Source organism: Leptopilina heterotoma, unplaced genomic scaffold (genome assembly GCF_015476425.1).
Source record: "Leptopilina heterotoma isolate Lh14 unplaced genomic scaffold, ASM1547642v1 Lhet_816, whole genome shotgun sequence".
Lineage (NCBI taxonomy): Eukaryota > Metazoa > Arthropoda > Insecta > Hymenoptera > Figitidae > Leptopilina > Leptopilina heterotoma.
In genome coordinates this window covers 121,500-139,686 of record NW_025111186.1, presented here as the reverse complement: position 1 = coordinate 139,686, position 18,187 = coordinate 121,500, and the positions used below count along the sequence as shown (strand labels likewise).

Genomic DNA, 18,187 nt, shown 5'->3' with positions numbered 1-18,187 from the left:
AAAGAAATTAAGTCCGGCCGAAGGTCCAAGGTGATTAAAACACTAAAGGACTGGGACTTAAAATTCTTTGGTGATGACGACAGTGCCGAAGAATTCTTGGAGCGCTTGGAAGACTGTAAGCCTTGGTCGGAATTTTCTGATCAAGGAATATTGCAAGCACTGCCAATCATCTTGCAGAAAAGTGCCAGTAGTTGGTTCAGATGTCTCCGCCAAGAGATAAGGTCGTGGAAATCATTCAAGAGGGCGTTCAAGAATGAATATCTGGTGACGGTAGACGACGATGACGTGATTGACGAGTTGAGGGCCAGGACGCAAGGGAAAGGAGAGAAAATATCTCCATACTTGACCAGCTTCAGGTTAATCTTAGGACACATGAAGCGCCCCCTTGACAAGAAACAACAAGTGAAAAACGCCTACAAAGGACTTACGCCGGAATATAGACGACAGTTGGACCGTTTATATTTCGATTCTCTCAGTCAGATGGAGAAAATTCTACGAAACTTCGAAAAGGCCAAAGATCTAGACGAGAGGTATACCCCCCCTCCACCAAAGGAGAAGATGCGTTTTCCTGCAGCAGCCGTGAAGGAAAGCAGATTCAAGAAAGTCCCGAGAGAAGAAATAGTGACGTCAGAGGAGGAGTCAGAGTCGAGTGGTAGTGACCACTCTACCAAGGAAAGTAAAGAGACGAACGAGGCCAAGATAAAAGAGAAGCCAGAAAGTGTATGTGTAGACGCCATGACACTTATGACAGCTGCCAAAAATCAGCAGAGCAGAGCCAAGTAGTCAGTTCACCCCCACCACAAATCTTGCCAGGACCTATGCAAGTTGCATACCCAGCCATGTATGCAGGAATTGTGTCAGGAGGAGCCAAACCAGTTGGTTTGCCAAATGTAGAACAAAATTGTTCACAAGCGGCAACAAAGCAATTTATGGGAGTTTGCTTTCAGTGTCAGTCTATAGGACATCGGGCCAGAGATTGTCCCAGGAGGATCTGTTTCCAATGTCAGCAACATGGACATTATGCCAAACAATGTCCCCTGAGGCAAGCCCAAGTGGAGTCATGCCTAGTGTGCAAAACACAAGGAGTAAACTTTTTGAGCTGCCAGAATTGTGTGGCAATACGGAGAGTCTTAGAAAGCAGTGCCTGGAGGGCATAGAGACGCCTTGTACACTTGGGCTACGACAGCGAGAGAAGAAGAGCCGAGAAAGAGAACTGTGTGAGAAGAGTGCCAGAACCGACCAAGTAAAAAGAGCCAGCCATTGACATCGGACAGTAGTTAGTCATTGGTAATGACGGTCCTACTGGGAGTAGTACCGGTCATGGGGAGGGGATTGTGACGATGTGAATTGTCGTTCTTTATTTTGTCGAAATTCTGAATCGTCATGTCATCTGTCGGAATTATCCCTGAACCGTGATCGTTAATTGGTATGGTAATTTAGAAAGTCGGAACTGCCGTGTGACCCACTATCAGTGGTGAATGTGTGTCGCGCGGCTAGTTAGTAGGAGAGAAAGTGCTAGAGGGCAGAGCCGCTGATGGTTAGAAAAAGACAGAGAGAGGAGAGCCAGTGGAACGAGAGAGAAGAAGAGTTGAAGAAGACGAGCACGTGTGGAGAAAAGCCAGAAACAGGTGTCATTAGTTTTCGCCGACATTTTGGCAGTCAGTTGATCTACGACGTGTGTAGTCAGTTGTTCTATGAGATGTGTAGAGAGAAAGCGCGTAATAGTTTTGTAAAGTTTTGAGTGTTGTGAGAAAAAGGGAGTTTTTGTGTCGAGTAAAGAACAAATAAAGAGTGTAAATAATAGTGAAGTTGTTTTCTTTGGATTATTCCTCATTTATCCCTGAGGAAAACAGCCGCTGAGAAGCCAGTGAAAGAGAGATTGAGAAACATCGCTGGGTGAGTCAGTATCGAGCCAGTGTTGTGCCAGTCGTGTCTCGTCGTTGGCATTTCTGCTTGCCAACTTGTTCAGGCAGAATTTCCTCTGACGATTGAGAGCGTCTCAGGGGTGTTGTTGTTTGTCGGGTTGTTGTTAAAGAGTCGAGTAGTTTATTAATTGAGCTTAAAAATTAATTGGCGCCTGACGGCGAAATTTATTAACTTAAATTTCATATTATTATTATTGTTGAAAGTGTCGGATTTTGCCTGACGTAAGCAGAACTTTTAGCTTAAAATAAAATTAGTTAAAATCATACGTCACAATGCTTTGAGTATTTTATTTCGTTGTTAGAGAAAATGTGAAACCTTTTTTTAGATACTTTGTACTGGTTTTTCATACTAGACTTAAAAACAACTCGCATCTGAATAACTTCCCAGAAAAACAATATAAATTCACATTACAGTTTTTAATTTCGTGTCATTAGACTTTAAATTTTTTATATTTTCAAAGATTATTTATAATAAAGTCCCTTAAAATTTTTTGTCTACTTTCTCTATTTTTTGCTTCAAGTAACTCAATAAAATATCATTCAACCATTAACTTTTAAAAAAATCAAAATTGATTTTCTATCTTACAGGTGTTCTAGACTTAAAGCAGCTCTTATCCCAATAACTTTCTAGAATTACATTATAATCTTTCATTTTGTTATTCTCGAAATGATATTTTTGACATTCTGAACTTTAAAATTCTGTAACTATCATTTTTACACCAAATTGGAATTAAGACTTTTTAAAATATATATATACACGGAAAAAATTAGTCGAGGAAATCCTCGACTTTGTAGAAGACTCGATTTTAAAAATTACATTCACAGTTTTTGAAGAAATAGACATGAAACTATAGAACTATAGAACTATAGTTCAAGAAACTTTTCGCGGCAGTCGAGGAAAATTACAAACCTGAATTTACTCTACAGTGTTGTATTTTTTTCATTGACAGTGGCGGAAATTATTAAAAAAATTTCAATGTATATGTCGTAGGCAAGTAGAAGAATCCGTCATTTAGCTAAACGCCTAGGCAGTTAGCTAATTGCCTGATCCCTTCAGGCCTAGGCGTTTAGCTAAATGACGGAATCTTCTATTTGCCTACGACATATATATTAATATCGACACAATGAACAATAAAAATAATAATGTTTTGAAGTCTTGTTAATTAATTGTCTTAAATTGTACATTGCAAAAAGTTAAAGAAACGGTGTTTATTGTTTTAACGCGCGAACCTTTTGTGCGCACCATTTTCCTCGACTCGTCGACAATACCTTCTATAAAATGTTACAATAAATAATACAAAATAAATAAAATAATAATACAATAAAAGTCATTAATTGACATAATATTCCGTTGCTACACATGATCTAAATCAGTTTTAAATAATCTAATATGACCACCATACCATTAATATAAGTTAACTTAACCTATAAACTCTATTCTTTAATCAATTTCTGAAATTGACTAAGTAATTCGCGAAATGACGAAGCCTTTTTAGGCAAATTGACAATTTGACTAAAACGGCCCCGGCATTTCGCGAATCGCCTAGTCAATTCGAGAACTGCCTGTAAATCTCTGGGAAATTCGGGTATTTCCTAAAATCTTAGGCATTTCGGGAAATGTCTGGTCTTCGGGTTTTGCCGGTAACACATACAATGAAATTACTAAATTTTCATGAGGACGTCCTCAAATAATGATTTAAAGAACTACTTTTAATAATATTGTTATACTTATATTTTATTAAATATATACTACAATTACTTTGTCTTTGATAAAGAATTTGCATCAAAACTTGGTTTAAAGAATATAATAAGTATAGATGTATATTTTTTACTAAATCTACGTGCGTATTTATGACATGGCAGATGATGCCATATCATTGGAGCAGATAATGAAATTCAACATTCCAAGGTAGACTTTACCGATGTTAACGATTGTACTGAGGTCGACTCGATAACGAAAGTCAGAACCGAAAATCAGTACCGCATCGACATTGGATATTAATACAGGACAGACATAATATCGATACAAATACCTCGTACTAGTTTTCGACATTAAATTAACATTTGATCTATACTTAATTAAAGTTGGAAATCCAACACTGATTTATCGACATCAAATCACTATTGGATCAGTACTTGATTAATATTGCCTACTTTGTACTGGTTCAACGTCGATATAGCATCAAAACTTTCCTAACAATTTATTAAATATTTACTTACAATATTCAGAATATTTAATTGCAATGTTTATTGAAAGTTGTGTAAAGATTTAAATGTCCCGATTGATGCAGGTCCCCAAACTTTGCATCTAGCATTTTTAATACAATTTAAACAATAGCAAATACTTTTTAGCCTAATTGCAATCTAAAACATTTCTTACTTTATTTATTAGTTAGTTGATAAGAGAATTTAATATTTAACAAATATATTTTTAGCTTATAACTCCGATTTGATCCAGCTCCCCAAACTATGCATCTAGCTTTTTTAATACAATTTAAACATTAGCAAATACTTTTTAGCTAATTTGCAATCTATATCATTTCTTACTTTATTTATTAGTTATTTGATAGGAGGGTTCAAATATTTTACAAAAATATATTTGTAGATTAAAGACTCTAATTTGATGCAGGTCCCCAAAGTATGCATTTAAGTCTTTTAATACAATTTAAACAATAGCAAATACTTTTTTGCTAAATAGCAAACTATATCATTTCATACTTTATTTATTAGTCAGTTGATGACAGGGTTTAAATGTTTATCTAAGATATTTTTAGCTTAAAAACTCTGATTTGATGGAGGTCCCCAAACTGTGCATCTAAGTTTATTAATAAAATTTGAACTTTAGCAAATACTTTTTAGCTTAATTGCAATCTATCACATTTCTTACTTTATTTATTAGTTAGTTAATAAAAGGGTTCAAATATTTAACAAATATTTTCTTCGCTTAAAAACTCTGATTTGATGCAGGTCCCCAAACTATGCATCTAAGTTTATTAATAAAATTTGAACTTTAGCAAATACTTTTTAGCTTAATTGCAATCTAAAACATTTCTTACTTTATTTATTAGTTAGTTGATAAGAGAATTTAAATATTTAACAAATATATTTTCAGCTTATAACTCTGATTTAATGCAGGTCCCCAAACTATGCATCTAAGTCTTTTAATACAATTTAAACAATAGCAAATACTTTTTTGCTAAATAGCAATCTATATCATTTCTTACTTTATTTATTAGTCAGTTGATGACAGGGTTTAAATGTCTATCTAAGATATTTTCAGCTTAAAAACTCTGATTTGATGCAGGTCCGCAAACTATGCATCTAAGTTTATTAATAAAATTTGAACTTTAGCAAATACTTTTTAGCTAATTTTCAGTCTATAACATTTCTTACTTTATTTATTAGATAGTTGATAAGAGGGTTCAAATATTTAACAAATATATTCTTCGCTTAAAAACTCCGATTTGATGCAGGTCTCCAAACTATGCATCTAAGTTTATTAATAAAATTTAAACAATAGCAAATACTTTTTAGCTAATTTGCAATCTATAACATTTCTTACTTTATTTATTAGTTAGTTGATAAGAGGCTTCAAATATTTAACAAATATATTCTTCGCTTAAAAACTCCGATTTGATGCAGGTCCCTAAACTATGCATCTAAGTTTATTAATAAAATTTGAACTTTAGCAAATACTTTTCAGCTAATTTGCAATCTATAACATTTCTTACTTTATTTATTAGTTAGTTGATAAGAGAGTTTAAAAATATAGCAAATATATTTCTATCTTAAAAACTCTTATTTGATGCAGGTCCCTAAACTATGCATCTAAGTTTATTAATAAAATTTGAACTTTAGCAAATACTTTTCAGCTAATTTGCAATCTATAACATTTCTTACTTTATTTATTAGTTAGTTGATAAGAGAGTTTAAAAATATAGCAAATATATTTCTATCTTAAAAACTCTTATTTGATGCAGGTGCCTAAACTATGCATCTAGCTTTTTTAATACAATTTAAACATTAGCAAATACTTTTTAGCTTAATTGCAATCTATAACATTTCTTACTTTATTTATTAGTTAGTTGATAAAAGGGTTCAAATATTTAACAAATATATTCCTTGCTTAAAAACTCCGATTTGATGCAGGTCCCTAAACTATGCATCTAAGTTTTTTAATACAATTTAAACAGTAGCAAATAATTTTTTGGTAAATAGCAATCTATATCATTTCTTACTTTATTTATTAGTCAGTTGATGACAGGGTTTAAATGTTTATCTAAGATATTTTTAGCTTAAAAACTCTGATTTGATGCAGGTCCCCAAACTATGCATCTAAGTTTAATAATAAAATTTGTTCTTTAGCAAATACTTTTTAGCTAAATTTCATTCTATAACATTTCTTTATTATAGATTATGTTTATTCTAATATTATATTTATTCTACTTTATTTATTATTTAGTTGATAAAAGGGTTCAAATATTTAACAAATATATTCTTCGCTTAAAAACTCCGATTTAATGCAGGTTCCCAAACTATGCATCTAAATCTTTTAATACATTTTAAACAATAGCAAATACTTTTTTGCTAAATAGCAATCTATATGATTTATTACTTTATTTATTAGTCAATTGCTGACAGGGTTTGAATGTTTATCTAATATATTTTTAGCTTAAAACCTCTCACTTGATGCAGGTCCCCAAACTATGCATCTAAGTTTATTAATAAAATTTGAAGTTTAGCAAATACTTTTTAGCTTAATTGCAATCTATAACATTTCTTACTTTATTTATTAGTCAGTTGATGACAGGGTTTAAATGTCTATCTAAGATATTTTTAGCTTAAAAACTCTGATTTGATGCAGGTCCGCAAACTATGCATCTAAGTTTATTAATAAAATTTGAACTTTAGCAAATACTTTAGGCTAATTTTCAGTCTATAACATTTCTTACTTTATTTATTAGTTAGTTGATAAGAGGGTTCAAATATTTAACAAATATATTTTTAGCTTAAAAACTCCGATTTGATGCAGGTCCCCAAACTATGCATCTAACATTTTTAATACAATTTAAACAATAGGAAATACTTTTTAGCTAATTTGCAATCTATAACATTTCTTACTTTATTTATTAGTTAGTTGATAAGAGGGTTCAAATATTTAACAAATATATTCTTCGCTTAAAAACTCCGATTTGATGCAGGTCCCTAAACTATGCATCTAAGTTTATTAATAAAATTTGAACTTTAGCAAATACTTTTCAGCTAATTTGCAATCTATAACATTTCTTACTTTATTTATTAGTTAGTTGATAAGAGAGTTTAAAAATATAGCAAATATATTTCTATCTTAAAAACTCTTATTTGATGCAGGTCCCTAAACTATGCATCTAGCTTTTTTAATACAATTTAAACATTAGCAAATACTTTTTAGCTTAATTGCAATCTATAACATTTCTTACTTTATTTATTAGTTAGTTGATAAAAGGGTTCAAATATTTAATAAATATATTCTTTGCTTAAAAACTCCGATTTGATGCAGGTCCTTAAACTATGCATCTAAGTTTAATAATAAAATTTGTTCTTTAGCAAATACTTTTTAGCTAAATTTCATTCTATAACATTTCTTTATTAAAGATTATATTTATTCTAATATTATATTTATTCTACTTTATTTATTATTTAGTTGATAAAAGGGTTCAAATATTTAACAAATATATTCTTCGCTTAAAAACTCCGATTTAATGCAGGTTCCCAAACTATGCATCTAAATCTTTTAATACATTTTAAACAATAGCAAATACTTTTTTGCTAAATAGCAATCTATATCATTTATTACTTTATTTATTAGTCAATTGCTGACAGGGTTTGAATGTTTATCTAATATATTTTTAGCTTAAAACCTCTCACTTGATGCAGGTCCCCAAACTATGCATCTAAGTTTATTAATAAAATTTGAAGTTTAGCAAATACTTTTTAGCTTAATTGCAATCTATAACATTTCTTACTTTATTTATTAGTCAGTTGATGACAGGGTTTAAATGTTTATCTAAGATATTTTTAGCTTAAAAACTCTGATTTGATGCAGTTCCCTGAACTATGTATCTAAACTTTTAAATAATATTTAAATATTTACAAATACTTTTTAGCTGAATTGAAATCGGTAACATTTCTTACTTTGTTTTTTAGCTAGTTGATAAGAGGGTTTAAATGTTTTACAAAGATATTTTTAGCTTAAAAACTCTGATTTGATGCAGGTCCCTAAACTATGGATATAAATTTTAGATAATATTTAAATATTTACAAATACTTTTTAGCTATTATTTTCAATTTATATCATTTCTTACTTTATTTATTAGTCAGTTGATAAGAGGGTTTAAATATTTTACAAAAATATATTTGTTGCTTAAAGACTCTAATTTGATGCAGGTCCCCAAAGTATGCATCTAAGTCTTTTAATACAATTTAAACAATAGCAAATACTTTTTTGCTAAATAGCAATCTATATCATTTCTTACTTTATTTATTAGTCAGTTAATAACAGGGTTTAAATGTTTATCTTAGATATTTTTAGCTTAAAAACTCTGATTTGATGGAGGTCCCTAAACTATGCATCTAAGTTTATTAATAAAATTTGAACTTTAGCAAATACTTTTTAGCATAATTGCAATCTATAACATTTCTTACTTTATTTATTAGTTAGTTGATAAAAGGGTTTAAATATTTAACAAATATATTCTTCGCTTAAAAACTCTGATTTGATGCAGTTCCCTAAACTATGTATTAGGGTGGTTCTTATTTTGGAAAAGTTGGAATTTCTTAGGTCGCCGGCCGGAATTTGAATTAAAATGTGAAAAAAATGAGATACCCAAAAGAACAGCCCATTTGATAAATTTTAACCCGTGCCGCAAAAGGGTTAAAGTTTAAATGGGGTTTAACATGGGTTTGGTGCACTTGTGCAAACTTTGTATTATAACTTTTACATTTTTTAAAAATTTGACTTGGGTCTAAGTATTCCCATAGTTTTTCGTACGCTGAACACGAATATGATGTCAAAAATAACTTTTGACAGCTACCAGTTGTCAAAAAAGCTGTCAAATTTTGAAGATGAGAATTTTCTCGACTTTTACATTAATTTCTACGAATAAAAAGGTTTCTTGTGAATATTTCAGTTTATATTTAGCAAATTTATACCCTTTGACAGTTGCCATCTGTCAAATGAGTCGTCAACTTTTATAAAAATCAGTTTTCAAAGAGTTTTAAATGAATTATCAAAAAAACGGTTCTGTAGGTAAATTTAGTTCATATATAGGTATTTAATATATTTTGGCAGTTGACAGCTGTCAATTTACTGGTCAACTTCTATTAAATAGGATTTTTAAGACGTTCCCAATTACTTCTTATAAATTTTAAAATTTATAAAAAATTATTTCCTCCTCAAAATAATTTTTAAAAAAATTAAACTTAAAAACATACATGTATTAGACACAATAATAAAAAATATAAATTTTTAATTAATTAATTAAATTATGAAAATCAAATATGAATTTATAACGCAATAATTAAATTTTTTTTTATACTACATATATTTTAAAGTTTATTTGTCTTTAAAAAATTATTTTTAGAAAAAAATATTCATTTAGCAATTTTCGAAGTTTTTTGTGATAATTGATTTAAAACTCTTTGAAAACTGATTTTTATAAAAGTTGACGACTCATTTGACAGATGGCAACTGTCAAAGGGTATAAATTTGCTAAATATAAACTGAAATATTCACAAGAAACCTTTTTATTCGTAGAAATTAATGTAAAAGTCGAGAAAATTCTCATCTTCAAAATTTGACAGCTTTTTTGACAACTGGTAGCTGTCAAAAGTTATTTTTGACATCATATTCGTGTTCAGCGTACGAAAAAGTATGGGAATACATAGACCCAAGTCAAATTTTTAAAAAATGTAAAAGTTATAATACAAAGTTTGCAGAAGTGCACCAAACCCATGTTAAACCCCATTTAAACTTTAACCCTTTTGCGGCACGGGTTAAAATTTATCAAATGGGCTGTTCTTTTGGGTATCTCATTTTTTTCACATTTTAATTCAATTTCCGGCCGGCGACCTAAGAAGTTCCAAATTTTCCAAAATAAGAACCACCCTACTATGTATCTAAACTTTTAAATAATATTTAAATATTTACAAATACTTTTTAGCTGAATTGAAATCGGTAACATTTCTTACTTTGTTTTTTAGCTAGTTGATAAGAGGGTTTAAATGTTTTACAAAGATATTTTTAGCTTATAACTCTGATTTGATGCAGGACCCCAAACTATGCATCTAGCTTTTTTAATACAATTTAAACATTAGCAAATACTTTTTAGCTAATTTGCAATCTATATCATTTCTTACTTTATTTATTAGTTAGTTGATGACAGGGTTTAAATGTTTATCTAAGATATTTTTAGCTTAAAAACTCTGATTTAATGGAGGTCCCCAAACTATGCATCTGAGTTTATTAATAAGATTTGAACTTTAGCAAATACTTTTTAGCTAAATAGCAATCTATATCATTTCTTACTTTATTTATTAGTCAGTTGATGACAGGGTTTAAATGTTTATCTTAAATATTTTTAGCTTAAAAACTCTGATTTGATGCAGGTCCGCAAACTATGCATCTAAGTTTATTAATAAAATTTGAACTTTAGCAAATACTTTTTAGCTAATTTGCAATCTATAACATTTCTTACTTTATTTATTAGTTAGTTGATAAGAGGGTTCAAATATTTAACAAATATATTTTTAACTTAAAAATTCCGATTTGAAGCAGGTCCCCAAACAATGCATCTAGCTTTTTAAATACAATTTAAACATTAGCAAATACTTTTTAGCTAAATAGCAATCTATATCATTTCTTACTTTATTTATTAGTCAGTTGATGACAGGGTTTAAATGTTTATCTTAAATATTTTTAGCTTAAAAACTCTGATTTGATGCAGGTCCGCAAACTATGCATCTAACTTTATTAATAAAATTTGAACTTTAGCAAATACTTTTTAGCTAATTTGCAATCTATAACATTTCTTACTTTATTTATTAGTTAGTTGATAAAAGGGTTTAAATATTTAACAAATATATTTTTAGATTATAACTCCGATTTGATGCAGGTCTCCAAACTATGCATCTAGCATTTTTAATACAATTTAAACATTAGCAAATACTTTTTAGCTAATTTGCAATCTATATCATTTCTTACTTTATTTATTAGTCAGTTGATGACAGGGTTTAAATGTTTATCTAAGATATTTTTAGCTTAAAAACTCTGATTTGATGCAGGTCCCCAAACTATGCATCTAAGTTTAATAATAAAATTTGTTCTTTAGCAAATACTTTTTAGCTAAATTTCATTCTATAACATTTCTTTATTATAGATTATATTTATTCTAATATTATATTTATTCTACTTTATTTATTATTTAGTTAATAAAAGGGTTTAAATATTTAACAAATATATTCTTCGCTTAAAAACTCCGATTTAATGCAGGTTCCCAAACTATGCATCTAAATCTTTTAATACATTTTAAACAATAGCAAATAATTTTTTGCTAAATAGCAATCTATATCATTTATTACTTTATTTATTAGTCAGTTGCTGACAGGGTTTAAATGTTTATCTAAGATATTTTTAGCTTAAAAACTCTCACTTGATGCAGGTCCCCAAACTATGCATCTAAGTTTATTAATAAAATTTGAACTTTAGCAAATACATTTTAGCTTAATTGCAATCTATAACATTTCTTACTTTATTTATTAGTCAGTTGATGAAAGGGTTTAAATGTTTATCTAAGATATTTTAAGCTTAAAAACTCTGATTTGATGCAGTTCCCTGAACTATGTATCTAAACTTTTAAATAATATTTAAATATTTACAAATACTTTTTAGCTGAATTGAAATCGGTAACATTTCTTACTTTGTTTTTTAGCTAGTTGATAAGAGGGTTTAAATGTTTTACAAAGATATTTTTAGCTTAAAAACTCTGATTTGATGCAGGTCCCTAAACTATGGATATAAATTTTAGATAATATTTAAATATTTACAAATACTTTTTAGCTAAATTGCAATCTATTACATTTCTTACTTTATTTATTAGTTAGTTGACAAGAGGGATTAACTGTTTTAAAAACTCTGATTTTATGCTGGTCCCCAAACTATGCATCTAACTTTATTGATACACTTTAAACATTAGTAAATACTTTTTAGCTAAACTGCAATCTATTACATTTCTTACGTTATTTGTTAGTTAGTTGAAAAGAGGAATTAAATATTTTAGAAACATATTTATAACTTAAAAACTGTGATTTGATGCAGGTTCCCAAACTATGCATCTAGCCTTTTTAATACAATTTAAACATTAGCAAATACTTTTTATTTTAATTTGTAATCAATCATTTCTTACTTTATTTATTAGTCAGTTGATGACAGGGTTTAAATGTTTATCTAAGTCATGTTTTAGCTTTAAAACTCTGATTTGATGCAGGTCCCCAAACTATGCATCTAACTTTTTAAATAAAATTTAAACATTAGCAAATACATTTTAGCTTAATTGCAATCTATAACATTTCTTACTTTATTTATTAGTCAGTTGATGACAGGGTTTAAATGTTTATCTAAGATATTTTAAGCTTAAAAACTCTGATTTGATGCAGTTCCCTAAACTATGTATCTAAACTTTTAAATAATATTTAAATATTTACAAATACTTTTTAGCTGAATTGAAATCGGTAACATTTCTTACTTTGTTTTTTAGCTAGTTGATAAGAGGGTTTAAATGTTTTACAAAGATATTTTTAGCTTAAAAACTCTGATTTGATGCAGGTCCCCAAACTATGGATATAAATTTTAGATAATATTTAAATATTTACAAATACTTTTTAGCTAAATTGCAATCTATTACATTTCTTACTTTATTTATTAGTTAGTTGACAAGAGGGATTAACTGTTTTAAAAACTCTGATTTTATGCTTGTCCCCAAACTATGCATCTAACTTTATTGATACACTTTAAACATTAGTAAATACTTTTTAGCTAAACTGCAATCTATTGCATTTCTTACGTTATTTGTTAGTTATTTGAAAAGAGGAATTAAATATTTTAGAAACATATTTATAACTTAAAAACTCTGATTTGATGCAGGTCCCCAAACTATGCATCTAACTTTTTAATACAATTTAAACATTACAAAATACTTTTTAGCTAAATTGCAATTTATAAAATTTCTTACTTTGTTTATTAGCTAGTTTATAGAAGGGTTTAAATTTATAACAAAGATATTTTTAGCTTAAAAACTCTGATTTGATGCAGGTCCCTAAACTATGCATCTAACTTTATTGATACAATTTAAACATTAGCAAATACTTTTTAGCTAAATTTCAATATGGGCAATTCCACGCAAGATTTACCTATGACCTTGAAAATTCGGTTAAACATATTTTTTTCTTAAACTATATGAAAAAAAAGAAATACGTGTTTTTTTATTTTTGTTTAATCGCCCAAATTTTCGAGTTATGTATTTTCGAAATTTTGGATTTGTAACTGTAGACATATTTTCAGTAGCTTATAAGTCTGAAAATTTTGTGTATAGAAAAAACTTGTCAAGAAATGAAAGTTTTAGTTTTCTTTCAACTTTTAAGAAATATAAAAAAAAAATTTTTTTTAATTTTTTATTAAAAAAAAATTTTTTTTTTACAAACAAATTAATTTTTTTTAACTTTGGACCCTTTTTTTTTTTTTTTTTTAATTTATTTATACCTTATAATATACAGAAGATTTTCCAAAAAGTTTTGGAGTGGGCCGACGCGTTTAATGAGTTGTACAAAATTTTCAAAAATCACGTGCAAGGTGCTCGTGTTCTACGAAACGCCTCACAATGGAATTTTTTTACAATTTACTTCTCAAAAAATATCTACAGACTAAAATTTTTAATCGATTCGAGTGTTTTTTGTTTTAAATAAAAGGAGAACAATTTCTGAACATATCCCTCCATGCAAACCTAAGAATCTTAAATTGTTTATAATTTTTTTTTAAATACAAAAAGTTAACAAATTAGTTGTGTAGTTTCCTTTAAAAATGAATGATTATTTTCTTATTTTGCTACTACACATGTCCTAAATCAGATTCAATTAATATAATATATGACTACCAGATAAATAGTAAAACATAAAATAATTTATCTAAACACTTATAAACAATATTAGTTAACAAATAGTTAACTTTGGTTCCTCTCCATAAAAAAAACTTTGTTCTTTCATATTCATATTGTACTTTAGGTTCATTTAATGAATACATCTCCCTTTCGTTAAAAAACTATTTTTAATTGTTATAAACAATAATAGTTAACAAATAATGAACTTTGGTTCCTCTGCACCAAAAAGAATTTTTTTCATAGTTTTCATTGAAGTTTATTGCAAAGAATGTTTGTCTTAAAATAAAGAAATAAACATTTTAATGTTCAGAATATATATTAATTGCATTTATTTTAGTTTAATTAATTTTTTTATTTTAATTTTAAAAAACACAAGGAAAGAAAAAAAACATTTAATACAAATTTATATATATTAAATTGTTTATAGTTATTGAACAAACTATTTCATACGTTCACTATTTTTTAACATATATTCTTTGTAATAAACTTCAATGAAAACTATGGAAAAAATTCTTTTTGGTGCAGAGGAACCAAAGTTCATTATTTGTTAACTATTATTGTTTATAACAATTAAAAATAGTTTTTTAACGAAAGGAAGATGTATTCATTAAATGAACCTAAAGTACAATATAAATATGAAAGAACAAAGTTTTTTTATGGAGAAGAACCAAAGTTAACTATTTGTTAACTAATATTGTTTATAAGTGTTTAGATAAATTATTTTATGTTTTACTATTTATTTGGTGGTCGTATATTATATTAATTGAATCTGATTTAGGACATGTGTAGTAGCAAAATAAGAAAATAATCATTCATTTTTAAAGGAAACTACACAACTAATTTGTTAACTTTTTGTATTTAAAAAAAAATTATAAACAATTGAAGATTCTTAGGTTTGCATGGAGGGATATGTTCAGAAATTGTTCTCCTTTTATTTAAAACAAAAAACACTCAAATCGATTAAAAATTTTAGTCTGTAGACATTTTTTGAGAAGTAAATTGTAAAAAAATTCCATTGTGAGGCGTTTCGTAGAACACGAGCACCTTGCACGTGATTTTTGAAAATTTTGTACAACTCATTGAACGCGTCGGCCCACTCCAAAACTTTTTGGAAAATCTTCTGTATATTATAAGGTATAAATAAATTTAAAAAAAAATAAAAAAGAAAAGGGTCTAATTTAAAAAAAATTAATTTGTTTATAAAAAAAAAAAAATTTTTAATAAAAAATTTAAAAAAAAATTTTTTTTTTACATTTCTTAAAAGTTGAAAGAAAACTAAAACTTTCATTCCTTGACAAGTTTTTTCTATACTCAATATTTTCAGACTTATAAGCTACTGAAAATATGTCTACAGTTACAAATCCAAAATTTCGAAAATTCATAACTCGAAAATTTGGGCGATTAAACAAAAATAAAAAAACACGTATTTCTTTTTTTCCATATATATTGAGAAAAAAATATGTTCAACCGAATTTTCAAGGTCATAGGTAAATCTTGCGTGGAATTGCCCATATATAACATCTTTAGCGATTTTTGTCAGTTACACGGAAAAGTTTTTGGGCGAGCAGACGTCTCTCACTCGCCTCCCACAGAAAAGGTTTTCTGCTTTCTCTCTAAAGAGAGCTCTGATGCCCCACAAGAGAGCTCTGACGCCCCACAGTAGGAAAGCAGCAGTCTCTGTGGGTGAAATGAGCTACCAAAATGGGGCTGTCACTTTACCATAGGTACTGGTCACTCAGCGCCACCACAACAGGTACAGCGACTCGCCCAAGAACTTTTCCGTGTACTTATTGAATGTTTTTGATAATGCCTAATCTTGCAGATATGATTTCATGTGCATACATTAGTTCCAGAATTATCTACTGCGCATATATCTGTTTCAATCAAAAAAACAGCGCATGCTTCTCTTTTCATAAAAGAAACAACGAAACTTTTCTCTTTTGTATATTTACTGCGCATGTCTGGTTTTAGATATGTCAACTGATCTCGTTTGCAAAGAGTCCGATGATGTGCGCATCTCTTTTTCTCAATCAGCATACTGCGCATGTATTGGTTGCATATTCATCAACTGCGCATGAGTCTGTTTCAATTAAAGAAGCAACGCAACTTTTCTGTTTTGTATATTTACTGCGCATGTCTTGCTTCAAATATGTCTGCTGATCACGTTTGCAAAAGAGTCCGATGAAGTGCGCTTTTTTTTTTTCTCAATCAGCATTACTGCGCCTGTATTGGTTGCATATTCATTAACTGCGCATGAGTCTGTTTCAAGTAAAGAAGCAACGCAACTTTTCTGTTTTGTATATTTACTGCGCATGTCTTGCTTAAAATATGTCTGCTGATCACGTTTGCAAAAGAGTCCGCTGAAGTGCGCATCTCTTTTTCTCAATTAGCATTACTGCGCATGTGTAAGTTGCAGATTTATCTAATGCGCATGATGTGCGCATCTCATTTTCCCCTTTTAGTATTATTGCGCATGTATTAGTACCAGAATTATGTACTGCGCATGTGTCTGTTTAAATGAGAAAAACAGCGCAAGTTTGTTACTTTTTTATAAATACTGCGCACGTCTTGTGTCACATATGTCTACTGATCACGTTTGCGAAACATTCAGATGAAGTGCGCATCTTCTTTTGCCATTTTTAGTCTTACTGCGCATGTATTGGTTTCAGATTCATCTATTTTATTTTTTTATGCAATTTACATATATATATATTTATTTATTTATTTATTTATTTATTTATTATATACAATGTATAATAATTATTACTATTTTGTATATTAAAATATTGTCTCAAATAAAATTATAATTTATGTTTTTATTTAAATATGAAAATGGTATTTATGAAGTAATATATATTTTTTAATTTTTTTAAAATAAAAAACATGAAGTATATTTAAAATTTATCTTGAAATCAAAATTAAGAAAATATTTAATTAAAATTTATAAACCTAATATGAGGAGAGCATTATAATTTAAGTAAATGTGCCTTCTTGCACAATTATAAATATTAGACACTTGTCTCTGTGTTATTGTTTATTTATTTTGTGAAACTTAAAGTTTTGCAAGTGCTTTACCATTACAGTGATTAGTATGTTGTAATCAACGAAATCGTAGTGTGGTAAGTACATTGTAATATAGCAATTTTTTTATTTCACCTTTCATTTTAAAGCTTTATTATAATTTATATAATTTATTCATCTCGTAATTAATTTTTGAATAGATTATATTAATAACGTCTTTTTCATTTGCTTAATCAAATTTTGTGTCAATATTTTGTTTTATTTAATTTTTCTTTACAAATTTATTTATTATTGTTGTTATAGATTAATACATATTATTTATTTTTTACTGTTTTATTTATTTATTAATTATTTACTTATTCAAAATTTATTTTTATTTGTTTTTGGAAAATAATATATTAATATTAAATAATACATTATCTGTTTAAAAGAACATAGTTTACTTGAACCAAAAACCAACAAGCAATTTGTGCAATATTGAAAAACATTACCAATAATTATTTATTAAATAATTATTATCATATTTTCACCATTTTCAATATTTTATTGAATAAAATATTCATTTTTCTATCCCAAAAATTTTTTCATAAAATTCTGTTAATTTTATAAGTTCTTTTTCAGGGTAGCCACTTTTTTTATAAAGAAAATTCACAGTCATTTCCCGGTCCATTTCAGGTCATAAATTATTGTATTTGTTCACAATACAATTTAATTAAATTTTTAATAATTTGAAAGTTTTTTAATTAAATATTATATATTTAGAAATATAACTAATTTGAAAAAAATGTAAACAAAAATTTTTGAAAAAAATAACTTATTCAGAATTTTTTATTAATATTTTTTTTCAAATCAAATTTTTTAAAAACTTTAATTTGAAAGTTTTTAAAATTCAATCAATATTAATATTATTAATATTAATTTAACATTCTAAAATATAGAAATAGTTGTTTATAATTAACTGTGAAAAAACGAATTTAATGATATATAATTAATAAGTCTTAACCCTTTGCGTCACAGTGGGTCGCTCAGCGACCCACGTTTTCCTTCTCAGTT

At 28.0% G+C, this 18,187-nt stretch overlaps 1 protein-coding gene across 1 annotated transcript; it reads left to right on the top strand.

Moving 5' to 3' along the window:
* Positions 1-839: 839 nt before the first annotated feature.
* Positions 840-1,157, top strand: LOC122511401 (CCHC-type zinc finger protein CG3800-like). Its single transcript, XM_043626602.1, has one exon. It carries the CDS (start codon positions 840-842, stop codon positions 1,155-1,157), a length of 318 nt encoding a protein of 105 aa, XP_043482537.1.
* The last annotated feature ends 17,030 nt before the right edge of the window (positions 1,158-18,187 follow it).